Source organism: Chelmon rostratus, chromosome 19, assembly GCF_017976325.1.
Source record: "Chelmon rostratus isolate fCheRos1 chromosome 19, fCheRos1.pri, whole genome shotgun sequence".
In the NCBI taxonomy this organism is placed as follows: Eukaryota; Metazoa; Chordata; class Actinopteri; order Chaetodontiformes; family Chaetodontidae; genus Chelmon; species Chelmon rostratus.
Genome location: NC_055676.1, coordinates 17923728 through 17938223, shown reverse-complemented (window position 1 = coordinate 17938223; position 14496 = coordinate 17923728). Strand labels below are relative to the sequence as shown.

Genomic DNA, 14496 nt, shown 5'->3' with positions numbered 1-14496 from the left:
ATACTGGAGATTCCTGTTACTCTGAGTGTAGATGGTGTGTGTGTGTGTTGCCTGAAATTGCGTGCATTCATGAGTGTGTATTGTTAAGTGAAATGCGTGCATAGAATTACAAATCATATACCTGCATTTTACTTTAATCACCTGAAACAGTGATTATTCGCTTGCTGCAAAATGTCTCGCCAAGTACCAGACAGCAGTCGGCAAGTGTAAATGTGTCTTAGGTGTGTGTGTTTGCGTGGGCGGGTGTTGTTTATGTCTGTGTGTGTGCGTGCGAGCAGAAGTAAATGTTTACTGTAGGCATGTGTGATTGTGCTGGAGGAGGAGAGAAGAAGGACAGAGCGGGGACACCATGCTGCTCCAAAGCAGCAGCAGAGCTCGTCCGGCTCAGATCACCACAGTCGGACCAGGACGAGTTATATTAGGAGCTCGTCTAAGAATCCAGGCAATACTCAGAGCAGATTCGCTGAAAGAACAGAGAATCAGGCAGAGGTTTCTTGAAGTGCACTGATGAGGTGAATTCAGGTAAAAGCTATTATGTTTTATTGATGTCTGTTATTAAATCTAAACCAATCATGAAGGAGGAGATGCAGATAAAAAGAGGCAGACAAGCTAGAACGGGATTTTAAGCTTTGAGACGACAAAGATCTTTATATTATTTTGTACTTTCAGTGTAGAGTTGCAGTAGTATACTGGTTTCAAGGTATGCAGGTTTCATGATATACTGGTTTCACGGGACACTGTGGTACGAATTAACGGTTGTCATACAATGTAACCAACATACCCTTCTGTTTTTATTCTTTGAAGGATCATTGCAACTGATAATTGTAGTAATAACCATGTAATGCTGTATAACGTGATGTTTTCTGAGACTGCCGTGAAAATGTCATACTGTGGCAACTCTATTTCCGTGTTCAGAGTCGGACTCAGGTTGAAAAGTTTTTTTTAAAAAACGATCAAGATCAGTGCAGCAGAACGAGAGATACCGCCTTTTTTATTCCATCACCCACAATGCAACTGGACCACAGGCAGTTCAAACAGAGTTTCAGGTGTGTTGTGCTAGTAGTGGCGAATGTAGCCACGTGATGAGCAGCAGGCTGCAGAGGTCTTGTAACCTCTCTTCAGTCTGACTCCACACCCCCAGATTTCACTTTCAAACTTGCAGCGTTCAGACCTCACGCAGCTCCCTCTGGAGCCTCAGAAGGCTTTATGCACACATGCAGTAGTACTCCCCAAGACCTGTAAACAGACTTTGATGTACGAAACCAGCGTATTTCCCCTTTAATTGAGAAGCTGTGTTAGAGATGTTAAAGGGATGTTCTAGTGTTTGGCAGCCTGGGTGTTGGTTGTGACATTTTATTCATCACTTCTGAGGTGCAGATTTTTAGGAAATGCAGACTCCAGGAAGGACGACGTCAAGAAGAGCAAGGATCATGTGTCTCCTACAGATTTTACATACAGTTCCAGAAAGAAAAGTAAATCAGCATTCGTCTTTTTGTCTGACGGAAAGTAAACACAGAAAGATCCCTGCAGAAATCCTTCAACACGAGAGGATTTCTGTTGATTTCAAGTTTTTTGGGGAGTTGTAGGAGGCTCACCCCAAAGATTGTCGATTTCATTATCTGCATTTCTGCTGCGCCTCCGCTGTGGAAATTTGGAGAATTCTGGCGAAGAACAATCGTAATAGTGGCAAAGCGTGTGAGTTTCCTACAGCTTTCCACGCATCAGAAATCATCTCAAATACTTGTGCAGGCACTTCCAGGGGACTTCTTTCTGCCTGTGTTTCTGAGATGGATTCTGTTGCATCGACATTTTGTTGGAAAGGCTCGCGCTCCTCTTGCTTCACAGATCTCTACAACTCGAGGTGGTGGTCGGTAAGATTCTATTATGAACAAGAGTCGTGAGGGACACAATTATTATTATCGGTCCATACATTTCCCTTTAAATGATCACTCAGATGTTGTGGCCAGTCTCTCTCTCACATGTACAAACACACACAAACCCTGGCTCTGTCGTCTCTGTGGTCTCCAAACAGCCACCAGTCCTGAGATCCTGACTGGTAAGACAAGACGGTTTGTTAAGTTCACCTCGGGCTGTCTAAGCCCCTGCAGCCAATCCCTCTTAGTATCACCTCGGTGAGGGATAAATCTCACTTATAACCATCCCCCTCGTTCTGCCAACACATCTAAACACACTCTGATCACTTTCAACTGTGTCCTAATGGGGAAGCAAGCCATGCCATTACATCACTCCACCCTCCCCCGCCTGCCTTGTTCGTACAGTCACTCTTTCTGTCGCTCTCTTTAGCTGCATGTCTGTGCCTTTCTCTCTGTTCCCTTCGTTAATTATGCCCTGCACTGTCAAACCTGCTCACGCTGCGACCAAATTCACCTCCAAGGGTGTATTATTAGGACACTGGCCACCTGGGCTAGATTTTTACCCCAGGGAGTTGCATCAGGGATGGCCCACTGCTGGGCGCGGGTGGCCCTTTTGCATGGCCTTGATGGCCCACTGCTGGGCAGGGCAGGCCGGCCGGGTCTGGCAGGGCTACACTGGGCAGAGAGTATGAAGCATGGCCATAGGCCCAGTCTGGGAAGCACTGATCCACGCTACCAGCTGCCATCTTCCTCCCCTTCCTGCATGCTCCCCTTCCGCTGCTGCGCGGCTTCTCTCTCTTCTCATGTCTATTTTTAGAGCTGGCTGATTTCTACCTTCTAAAACGGGCATATGTGTTGTGGAACAGGAAGGTGTGTGTGTGTGTGTTTTTTTTTTTTTTTTTTTGTCTTTCGAAGACATACCACTGGTGCGTGGTCGGCTAACTCGTGCACGTTTCACACGCCGCTGCCGGTCCCCGCTAACGTCGCGGCAAACTGTACATTCTTGTGCACACGCAGGCATTGCCATTTGCATTCGGCTGCTCTCTGTTCTCGGCCCCAGGAGAGGCGGTTGATTGAAGGTTTCGGTTCAAAACCAAAAAACGAAATAACAAACAACAGCACGGCGAGACCTTTTTGAATGCACCACTTTCATATCGACACTGCGTGTACTACGGTGGAACTGTGGTCTGATTTCATCTTTCTGCTTAGCTAAGCTTGGATCTTCCTCACCTCTCCCTCATCATTAGCTATCCCCCGCTGCAACACGCTGCCTTACCCCCCTGAAACCTCCTTCCTCCATCATCCTCAACTGCAAGCTAAGGCTCCATCGCCGCTATCATACGGAAAAACTACAAAGAAACTACTGAAGCTCCTAACGCAGCACTAGTGACAGTAGCATCTTTGTCAAAGTGCTGGAAGCCCGTCATGTTGAAAGAAGCCAACATGCTGGCCTGTTTGGCGGAGGAGAAAGGATGCTGCATTCCCAGACAACGAGAGAGATAAATAGAGTGGAAAAAATGCATCCCTGTGGAGATGGAGGGACCAAAAACTACTGTAAACCAATGCAAGCAGGGGAAGCTACAGCATGCCTTAACATCAAACCCCCCCAAAAAAAGTGAATACTCCCATAGTTTTCAGGAACACTCTGGAGCGCTCATAGGGTGAGAGAAGGGGGAAAAAAATTATTTTGCATCTTCCGCAGTACGTCTCAAGTCTTATTAAGGATGAGCAGCTCTGCGCACTGGGTGATGCAGTGTTTTTTTTGTTTGTTTTTTTTTTCCAGTGCCCTGACTTTCCCTTGACTTGTGGGATTGCTGAATGAGTGAATGTAAATGTACACCAATTAGATAAGAAACTGGCTTTTCTGTAAAGCTGCCAAATCCGGGGGCAAAAGGAAGAGTGAAAATAATGCTGCTTGCCTGAAAATAAATTATCTGTATACCAATAACCCTCAACTAATACTCTGTTGGCGGGTCCAGGTAAAAGACAGAGGAGGTGTAATGGCCTCGATTCCCTGCTGAAGTGTGTATGGATTGATTAAACCTCTATTCAGAGAACATAATGTGTAGAATCTCAGTGATTCTTACCCTAGAATCCTTCATTTCTGTTAGATAAATGTAAAAATATGGATTATTACATACCTAGGGAGCAACTTCTTTTGCTCAATAGTCAAATAATTATCTAGATAGTCGTAAAATTACTCTGGAATTACTGAGGAATATGAGTCGCTTCTTAAGAAAGCTTTCATCTCGCAGCTTCTTCACTCTCTTAATCCCCCGGCTAGTGCGCTAGAGGGCCTGCTCCAATCCCCACAGCCCCAGATGACCTGAGGAGAACCAGAACTTTCCGTCGTAAAGACCCCGTCCGATGTAAAAGTGCTGACTAAGACCAGGCTCCTTCCTGTCCCGCCCTCTGCCCAGCTCTTTCTTCCTCTCTCAGCAGCCTAGCAGCGCACTCATGGATCCACGGGATGGAGCGACGCTGGCCAACCCTTGTAAGGAAGCCCATTAAGGAGCCCATCAATATTTCATCATTGCTCACTCAGAAACATAGAAGTTTCCAGGCTGGGGCCATTAGGGGGCAGACGTCAATACGTTATGGCAGCAAGCATTTCTCCTCACCCCCCCCACCACCATCACTACCACCACCACCTCTTTCGCTTGCCTCCGTCCGTCTCCCGTCTCAAGACGAGTCATCGGAGAAGCTTTCTCAAGACGACAGTGGTTTCCGCTTCTTCTACATTAAACAAATCATTAACCATTAAGTATCCAAGGTGCACAATATCCTTTCCTGCTCCTGTCAGACGACCCCCAAGCACTGCTGTTGGTGTCAGGGAGAGGAGGGGAGCGGGACTGTGGTGGAGGGCGGTTTGTAAAATAGATAACACATCTCCGCTCACACAGAACACAAACACCTAATTAACAGCACGACGCGGTTGTATGATGAGATGTAGACGCTCTCTACAAACACGTTTTGTGAGATCTTGACTCATGGCTGTTGAGACGGGTCTGGCACCTTCAACACTGGCCAAGTCGGTGAGTGGACACTCGGTGGCAGTGGGGCGATCATCAAGAGGACGAACTTGCTGTCTCACGCACACACACGTACTCAGTGAGTCAAATCTTATGAGTCAGATATAAAACTTTCCACCAAAGAGGCAAGAGGGGAGCTTAATTGCAGTCTTCTTAGTATTACAATGATTTTATAACCCTTATTTCAAATTATTACACTTGCATTAGCCGAGATGGGAACTAGCCTGCAGGCTAAAGTGTGTTAAATATTGCTGTGGCAGACATTTTAACGAGTTTTCCTCCAGCTCACCCTTCAGTGTCCTTGGAAGTAAAAAGGTCCTGCTATAAGCGTTTTACTCAGGGAAATGTGAGGTCCTCTGGAAGCCCAAATCAAACCGGATCCCAGGCTGCCAAGTCTATGCTAATGTAAACAACACCTCCAGACCTCTGTGAGGGAGGTCGAGCCATGCCAAGTCATTGCATTTACAGTATGTCATCCCTTTTAGATCCCTATTGCTTTTATAGTGTGAATGCTGCATCAGTTATGGCTTGTAGCTGTTGTCACTATTCAGCATAACTGCATGGCCCTGTGACCTTGTCCAAATTTCCATATTAAAAATTTTAACTTTTTACACTTCTAACTATATTTTAATGAAGGTTTTGTGTTTATGTGTACTCTCTACACCGCTTAAAGTTATTAACAAAAGTATAAAAAGTCCGGACATGAACTCACCAGAGTGCAGAACCTCTCGGGCGGGTTCCCACACGTGATTCCGGGCGGATCCACCTTGATCCGCATGTAGTCTTTCATGGACGCGGGTTTCGGCTGGCACGCGTACTGCTCCCACACCGAGCCCTCATCCGTGCTCACCAGGGACTTGCACAGTTCGTACTGGCCCAGAGTGCAGGCCAAGCAGTGCAGCAGCAGCAGAAACACGGCCTGGAGGAGCATGGCAGGCTGGGGGGGTGTTTGGAGCGGGGTCCGGCGCAGGGTGAGGGGGCCACGGAGCTCAGAGGAGAGGTGAAGCGCATGGAGCGGCGATCATGAGGAAACAGTGGACATCCCTGCCACCATGCTGCTGTGCTGTGAATGGATAGGTGAAGGTAAATTGACACAACTCCCCTCCAGGCTGAGAGCTGGCAGGAGAACACTGTATCGGCAACTTGCTCAGTGTCTCTTCACAAATATTGACGGCCCCCGGAGAGCCGAGAGAGGGGCGCTTTCTTGTTTTGACGGCTGACTTCCTGAGGAAGATGGGCGGTGGGTGGAGAGGCGGATAATGTGACAGAGATTAATCTCGGCATACACTTTAACCATAGTGTTGCTGGGAGTCGGGTGGGAGATGTTATCGCGGATGCATGTCTCAGAGAGCGGTGTCCTGCGGGGAAACGGTGCAGCCGGTCGGGGAGGATGAAGGAGAAGTTGCTGCGTCTTCAGGTACATCCATCGGACGTTTTGCACTGGCCGAGCTCCTCTGATTGTCCTGGGGCGAGATGAGGACAAATGCGGAAGAAGCAGGGAGTTAGTGTGATGTGTAATACATCCTCATCACTTCATCACACCGTTAATCTCACTGTAAATGCAGGGATATACGTGCGATCATTTCAGAGCTCAGCTCGAGATGAAATCTGTCCTGCCTGGTGTTTGTCTTTTGCATGAATAAAAGTTTAATGTCAGTCTTTGAAATATACATGCGGATGGGCGGGTTGCCTTCTTATTTTGTGGTATAATTAACTCCTTAATTATGCTGCGGTAATTGGCTGCAATTTAGTTTGGAAAGTAAAAAAAAAAAACATCTCATTTATGAGAACTTTTAAGTGATGATGTGGCACACCAAGTTGGTTACAAGGCGGGCAAGTTTGGCTAAATACCGCCTCTAATATGCGCTGCTTTCGGCGCTATTTAACATGAAGAGTTGCGCCTGAAAAACGCACTAAAAGGCGCCGTGTTGTGTGGATAACCTTGTGCGTAAAAACACGTGCTGCTGCCGGGTGTCGCCTGTGCATGCAAGAGTTATAATTGCTCCTATAGCTCTCCAAAGCTGGAGATGGAGAGTAGACTACAGATTTTTTGTTTTTTAATAATTGCACTGCAAGAAATATCCATCTGAAAGACACATGCAATAGCATGGTTACCAATTTTCTTAAAATATGCGTAAATGCGCAAAAGAAGAGATGCTTACACTCACAAATCAACTTGTTTTAAGAGTGTTCTTGAATCAAGTGTCGATTTCATGAGTTTATGATTTATAGGCCTTTACATTAATTTGTCTGACTTCAGCGTGTTAATAATGAACTTTAAGCGGAACAAACTGCGTTGGAAGTAGTTATTGCCGGGTTTATGCACTTATTTTAACTATAATTCGATTTTGACGTGAATACATGAATAAATATGGTTGACATTCTTTGCAGCGTGCCCTCATTGATCATAATCCAGCTGTCATCCCGCACTGACAGACGCCCGGTCCTCGCACAGCCTATCCCACACAAACCCTGCGGACTCTGACTTAGTTCAGCTGTCAAGCGAACTCGCCAAAGCTATTTCCCGGCACTGACAGTCTTGCAGGGGTGTGTCAGTTTCTCCAGTAGTGCATCCCACCGCGCAGCATCGCTCACACTCTCCGGATACTGCATATTCACACACTAATGCGTTGGTTTGCCTTGTCTGAAACAGTGTGAATTCAGCTGGAAGCGCTCTCACCCTCTCTGATTATCCCGGAGTGGTCCGGGTATATTCTGTGTAACTCGGAGCAGCTTCCCGGTGCAGACTTCAAACAGCTAAATCGCCAAATGCATCGTGTTGCGAGACTGTATGAGATACTTACTTCTAACATGCATCCGTGAGACAGGTCAGCACTTTGTGCGGCGCTGGAGTCCGTGCACGTCCCCCCTCTCTCTTTAGGCAAAAAAGGGTCCCCCCCGATCATCCACTGTCAGTCGCTCCCCGCCGCGGTCCTCACTGTACTCCCGTTATCCGCCTGCCCGGCTCGCGCTTTGTTTTTGCCTTCTGCCGGATACTTTTTGATCACACCGTGGATGGCTGCGCACGCTAGATCGCTGTCCTAGATCTGGAAACGGCTGGGAAAAGAGGACTGAAATCCAGCGTCAAGGAGTATCAAAAGTATAAAATATTGACTTTGAGGAAAGGCTTGTGCCCGCCCTTCGTCCCCCCCTCTCCTCCTCCTCTTCCCACTTTGCAAGCTCGGGTTTACCCGGGATGCTCAAGGGCAGAAAGAAAGAGAGAAAAAAAGGCTTTATGGAAAATATCAGCCTCCCTCCTTCTCCTCCTCCTCCTCCTCCCTCCGTCTCTATCTCTCTCTCTCTCTCTCACTCCCTCTCTCTCTCCCTCCCTCCCTCCCTCAGTTAATGCCCAGGCTAAATCCTTTTACCATCACTTTCAATCACTATCTGAGCTTTTATCTGCTCCAGCCCTGGTGCCTGAACCGGGGCGGTGCAACTTCTCCCTCCGCTCCTGCTCCAAACTGTTCCCCGCCGGGTCCGGTCTGCACCCCGCTTGGCTTAAAGGACCAGCGTGGAAACTGGGACCCGGTGTGACGGTGCACTCTAACTGTCCAGATGTGTCAGGGATGACGAACTGTACACACTGTTTACTCTAAGGGTGAACTCCCTGCATCAGAAAATCATTCCTCCCTAACACTCCTTATGGGACTTGCAGTGAATGTATAGTGACCTTATCCCACTTTACTGTATTACTTATCTGCTATAATGCTGCCACATAGCATTCCCCATAAGATCTTTCAGATATTAACTGTTTGCTGTGGTTTCTCCAGCCTGCAGTGTATGTAATATTAATTATCTATAGGATTATTATGCAGGATTATGGCTGGATCTGAACTCGCAGTTCAAATTGCAGTGCTGTGTAATGGATCCATCCTGCAGCAGAGTGGTGCGATGTTCGTGGTGCTGATCTGGAGCAGGCCCTTCAGCCTCTCGTGCACAGGATGCCCCATAACTCACATTAATCTACGGCACATGTTGTCGGTTTCAGCTCAGTTGTTGATATTTGTTGTTAGGATTTCCATGGTTTAGTAGTCCGTGGTGTTGCACAACTATGCAAGATATGGAGTAATTCAGTGGTTTACGAGATAAACAACAGGATCAGAAAGCAGGAAAAACTTCTGCTAAACAGTGTTTGTTTTTGTTTATGTATATGTTCCTTTAAAGGGACACGCCGCTGATTTTATGCATGAAGTTCACTCATCAGAGGGATTACTACTCGCTCTGTAAAGTTAGTTGCGTAATATTTTCTGTAACTCTGGAGGAAGTTTTCAACTCACTGTAGACACAGTTTTTAACAGAAACCCTTCTTTACAAGCTGGAGGTGTGGGCTTTTAGCAAAGTGGGCATCAAGGAGGCCTAGGGGAGTCTAATGAAAGACGCGATTGAAGTGAATGGGAAATATAGGCTTCAGCATTGTTCTGGACCTTGACCCATACTAAAGACTAAAAGTCAGAATATCGTGGCCTCCGCTGCTTTGAGTAATTTAACCCCCCTGCACGTCTTGTTTTTGCTGTCCTCCAGTGGTTCACTCCAGGATGTGTCAGTGCACTGTGACATCACTGTTGGGTGTGGTTACAGATGCAAAAAAGCAGACCTCTGACCACACCCCACTACTGGGTGAAGCTCTGAAGCCTTCAACATCAGGCTGTTTGTCAGTTCACAGCTTTCAGTTACTCTTTAATCTGTCTCGTGTGAGCACCCTGACTTTATGGAAGAGCAATACAAAATTGCTGAAGTGCCATTTCAATCTTGGCAGCCAGGTTTTTATGAATTGCTGCATAATTTCAGCTCCCCGGGCCTCTAAAAATAACCCACTGACAATACGTAGCTGGTGACAAAGATTCATCAGCAGACATTTAGGGGGTCACCATCTTAGAAATTTGAGAAAGACCGTGTTACAACCCAAAAAAGTTTGGATGCTGTAAATAAGAACAGAATGCAATCATTTGCTATGTTTACATGCTACAGCAGTTTTACAAAGTGTTCCTGAGTCCATGCAGTAATCTCCTTTATACAATCATGTGTTCACAAAGCGGTGAACCTCGCTCCATCCTCGCTTGTGAACGACTGAGCCTTTCCAGGATGCTTCTTTCATACCCAATCATGATGCTATCACCTGTTACCAATCAACCTGTTTACCTGTGGAATGATCCAAACAGGTGTTTTTGGAGCGTTCCACAACTTTCCCAAGACTTTTGTTGCTCCTGTCCCAACTTGTTTGAAACCTGTTGCTGCATCAAATTCAGAATAAGCAGATATTTACAAAAATCAGTGAAGCTGATGAGGTAAAACTTTAAATATATTAGGTCAGCAAGTTATCACATTCTGTTTCATTTATGTTTTACCCAGCCTTTAGGGTTGCAGTTGGTGAAAGTGATGTCAGTTTAAACAAACCCTCTTTCTGCCGTCGACCCGCTGCAACACCCTCATGAACCCCAAAGGTCCTTGCACCTAATTTTGGAAACCACTGAAGTAACTCACACCACTGTACTGCCAACAGAGGAACAGATGTGTATAATAACTTCACAGCGAGCCAGGACACTGTAATTCACACTGCAGAGGTGAATGACATGCATTTGGGCTTACATAATTCACACCTCTGGTCACATTTTAGGGTTGCAGAAGAAGAAAGAGGCCAAAAGACAAGGCAGGCAGAGGGAGAAAGAGATGTACGAGTCAGAGGAAATTATGAACCTCTGTTTGAAATACCAGCAGTATAGGCCCAGGGTAGGATCGATAGCTTGTCCTTGCAGGGCCTTCCCTCTCTTTCACATCTTTGAGATGATTAACCCTTTTTGTACTGCTCAGGCGTTTTAGAGGAGAGGACCATCCTTTTCACAGCGCTGTGACCGGGACCAGACTGAAAGACAAATTCCCCCCCTCTGGGATCAATAGGGCATCACAAATATGGCATTCGCTGCTATAACAGGCTCTTGATATAGAATAACACAGGCCTTTAATCGACGCTGCACCAGGGCAAAGGAGAGAAAAAAGGGGCCTGCTGCATTTGACAAACAGCCTCTGAGTCAAAGATGAAACACAAACTACGTGGCATTTGTTAGAGGCTGAAAAAAAAATGTAGCAGCCCATATTTCACTTTCAGCTTTAGACTTTCAAAGGTTATCAGATTTTGCTGGTAAAAATGTGAGGCCTTGTGCTACAAACTCCTGTTTTTCCATCTTCTTGCTTGTTTGATGTAAAGCCGAGGTTCACCGGTGATTCAGCGACGGTCAGAGAGTGTCAGCCGTGCTGGAAACATGACTTAGTATGATTAAGCTCCAAACGTTTATTTCACAAATGGATAAGGATTACTTGTGTAGGCAGTGAGGCTGATGGCAGTTGGTTCCAGCCTCTGTGATTTACTGTTGTGTGCTTTCATCAAAACATCCCGATCATATTTAGCCAACTCCACTTTTTCTACATCTATGTGTGCTTTTACGCTTTCCTAAATTCACTCGAATCTGCATCAATAAGCTGATAGAAATGTCAGCCCTCAACATGATGAATGAGTGATGTTGTATTTTGGAATTCAATTATGTCTAACTAAATAAGAGCATCAATAACAATAGAACAGCCTGTCCTGGCTAATAGACGTGTGCACACCACACTATGTAGCACAACAGGGAATTGCTGCATTCATTTCCTGCAACAATATTAGCGGCTTGACCGTGCCGTGTAAAATTAGACATCCCTTTTAAAAACTGAGTCAATTCTGAACTGGCTGCATGTGAGCATTATATAATTTCTGCTGTTTATTTAACAGTTTATATAGAAATCTGCTGGGTGAATCATTCGGCTCCCTGGAGTGCGTTCACCGAATCTGAAAAGTTGTGTAAAACACTGAGTGTCAGTATGTGGTAAAAATCAGATGACAAGACTCTCGGCCATTTTTTGTCTTTTTTTTTTGTCACTCTTCATCACTTTCTTTATTCTCTCCCTCTTTTTCACTCTCTCCGTGTTTGTATTTTGGCAGAGGATTGAACTGTCAGAGTAGCCTAGCTGGCAGACCTTGATAAAAAATATACCCTTCATCGTGGCAGCCTGCAGAGTTTGGACAAGGTTCAGGACAGGCCTCATCCCTCCATCCCTCCCTCCCTCTCTCTCTCTCTCTCTCCCCCTCTCTCTCCCCCTCTATTTGCCAAAAGGGTGACGCAAAAGTCAGCTTGTGCGGGGGTCACGATCTCCCATAAATCAGTTTGGGAACTTTGGGAAGGCCCCAAACAAGTCGTGCATTATCAGAAATAATTTATCAATCCATCGTGAAATGCTTTGACCAGATGGTCATTCAGTAATCACACACACACACACACACACACACACACACACACACACACAGAGTATAATAAGCACTTTTCTGTTTGTACACACAGGCTTACGAACTCCTGTGGATGTTGTCTGAAGCTATTAGCTCACAGCACCGTATATACATTACAGGATGGATATATTTATAGGGGAATTCCACCACTGACTCCAGAGTGAGCTGCACGAAATCTGATAAATTGCCTCAAGTGATGTCATTTGAGGCAAAATGAAAAAGACTGGCGGTGTGGAGTTAGAAAGAAACAAGGGTATTAGACCTCTGCAGCCCACACCTCGTGTCTGCTTGAGGCTCTTGGTCTGAGGCTACATTAGCCGCTACTGGCTAATAAAACACTTAAATCTCCAACTGAGCTGTCAAGTTGCATTCTGGGTAATGTAGGCGCCTATTTTGACATGGGAGAAGAATGCGTGGAATAAAAGATGATATCTCTGGTTCTGCTGCTCCTATTCTGATGTCGATGTTCGAAAATGTGACAGTTCAATGCTAAATAAGTGGAGAGAAATTTAATAGAAAACACTTTCTAGTGTTTCTCAAGCATGCCCCAATTTCCTGAGAGACTCAACTTTTATTTTTTCTTAGCTGTAGTAGCTGATCTGATGATGCACTCAAATCAAACTGTGTGTGTGAATATTTGCGCGTCTTTCATGTCTTTTTTTTTTTTTTAGTTTAGATTGGTTTCATTTCCTGCATTTCAAGCGTTTTTTTCCTGTTTTGGTCAATAAGCTTCACAGACTACAGAACACCCATCACTGTGATCATATGATGTTCTTTAAACAAGCAGATGGGTCCTCCAGAAAATGAAGAAAGACACACACACACACACATATCCACAGACATACACACACAAACACACAACAACACACACACACACACACACACACACACCAATCATGGTCTCCTAGCAACTCCTAGTTAGTGGTCCTACCTTGGGAGTGATGCTCTTTTCACTTACATCAGGTGTTTGCCCACTGGGGAAACCAGAAATAACCTTGGAGTGACCCTGAAACACAGAAACATTTCACTTCCTTCCCCACAAACCACATCAAACCGCTTTACCTAGTCAAACCCCCAAAAAACTACAAACACCGCAAGCAGTTTTCCTCCTTTATATTTCCCCACCCCTGTGTGTTAGCTTGGCACTACATGAATAGAGTCATAGGCTGACCTCTCTGGTGGTTTCTGTCCTGAGAAGTCTGGTGGGTGGAAGTGGATTCGTCGGTTAAGGATCCAAAAGAAGTGAGCTGTAATGATGAAACAGCTGAGGGCTCATGCTTCTACATCGCATATCAGTCACTTTATAAGGAGGGAGGACAAGCTGTCGACTCTGAGATTTAGCAGCATCTGTGGAGGGCCCAGTTGGTGTCCTGTCCCACACTGGGCCAGCAGCAGAAACACTAATCTGCTGTGGTGTGTGTGTGTGTGTGTGTGTGTGTTTGTGTGAGGGATTGAGCATACAAAGAGGCATTGTTTAAATTTGTTTTGTGTGTGTATGCAGTGCTGCATACATGTTGTGGAAGGTGAATCCATGTGTGAGGTGCACTACATTTGTGTGTGTGTGTGTGTGTGTGTGTGTGTGTGTGTGTGTGCAGGTGCTGTACAGTATGTGTGTAGTGGCCTCTTTTCTGCTGGTAGGCCGTTACATGACTGAACCTCCTCAGTGTCCCCATGTGATCCAGTGATCGATGCAAAGCTCTGGAGGTGCCTTTCACACACACACACACACACACACACACACCTCCACTCTTCAACACCGTAAAGTGTCTGTCGCCTCTGAAGGTTACGGTAACAAACCCAACCTCTCAATGGATCAATCAGTTAGTCATTCACTTCCTCATTCGTCCTCGCTCGCTCATCTATCACGTCACCAAACATGAAGTCGCACTAACCATCGCCGGCACCTCCGGTAAATCTCATCCACATGACCGATGCAGTCACTCAGACACTCGCACTGCTCACTTACTCATTCATGCGTTGAGTGAATGAGTGAGCTCATTGTTCACGGACTGATTCAGCTTGTTCACTCTCTCGCTCTCATCAGTCAATGGCTCTTTGATTTCAGGTCCGGTTTGCTCGCAGACGTGGATGGTTGTACAGCTGAGCAGGACGGTTTCTTGAAGTGGGTTTCACAGCTTGTTGTTGTCATGTTTGTGTTGTTGACATGCTGTCGTCTGCAAGGAGTTTCTGAAGGGATCTGGTGCTGTATGAGGTTGCAACTGTGTGGATACAATGAAGGTGGATACAATGAAGGTGTGTGTGAAGCGGGTGGAGG

General features: G+C 46.0%; 1 protein-coding gene across 1 annotated transcript in view; it reads right to left on the bottom strand.

Moving 5' to 3' along the window:
- The window catches only part of LOC121622840 (netrin-G2), a 65948-nt gene extending 58066 nt beyond the window's left edge, over positions 1–7882 (bottom strand). The window contains 4 exon segments of the mRNA XM_041959853.1: positions 5619–5849; positions 5851–5887; positions 5889–6369; positions 7711–7882. Coding sequence (XP_041815787.1) covers positions 5619–5849; positions 5851–5887; positions 5889–5917 — 297 coding nt within the window. The 5' untranslated portion in view covers positions 5918–6369; positions 7711–7882.
- Between the last annotated feature and the right edge of the window lie 6614 nt (positions 7883–14496).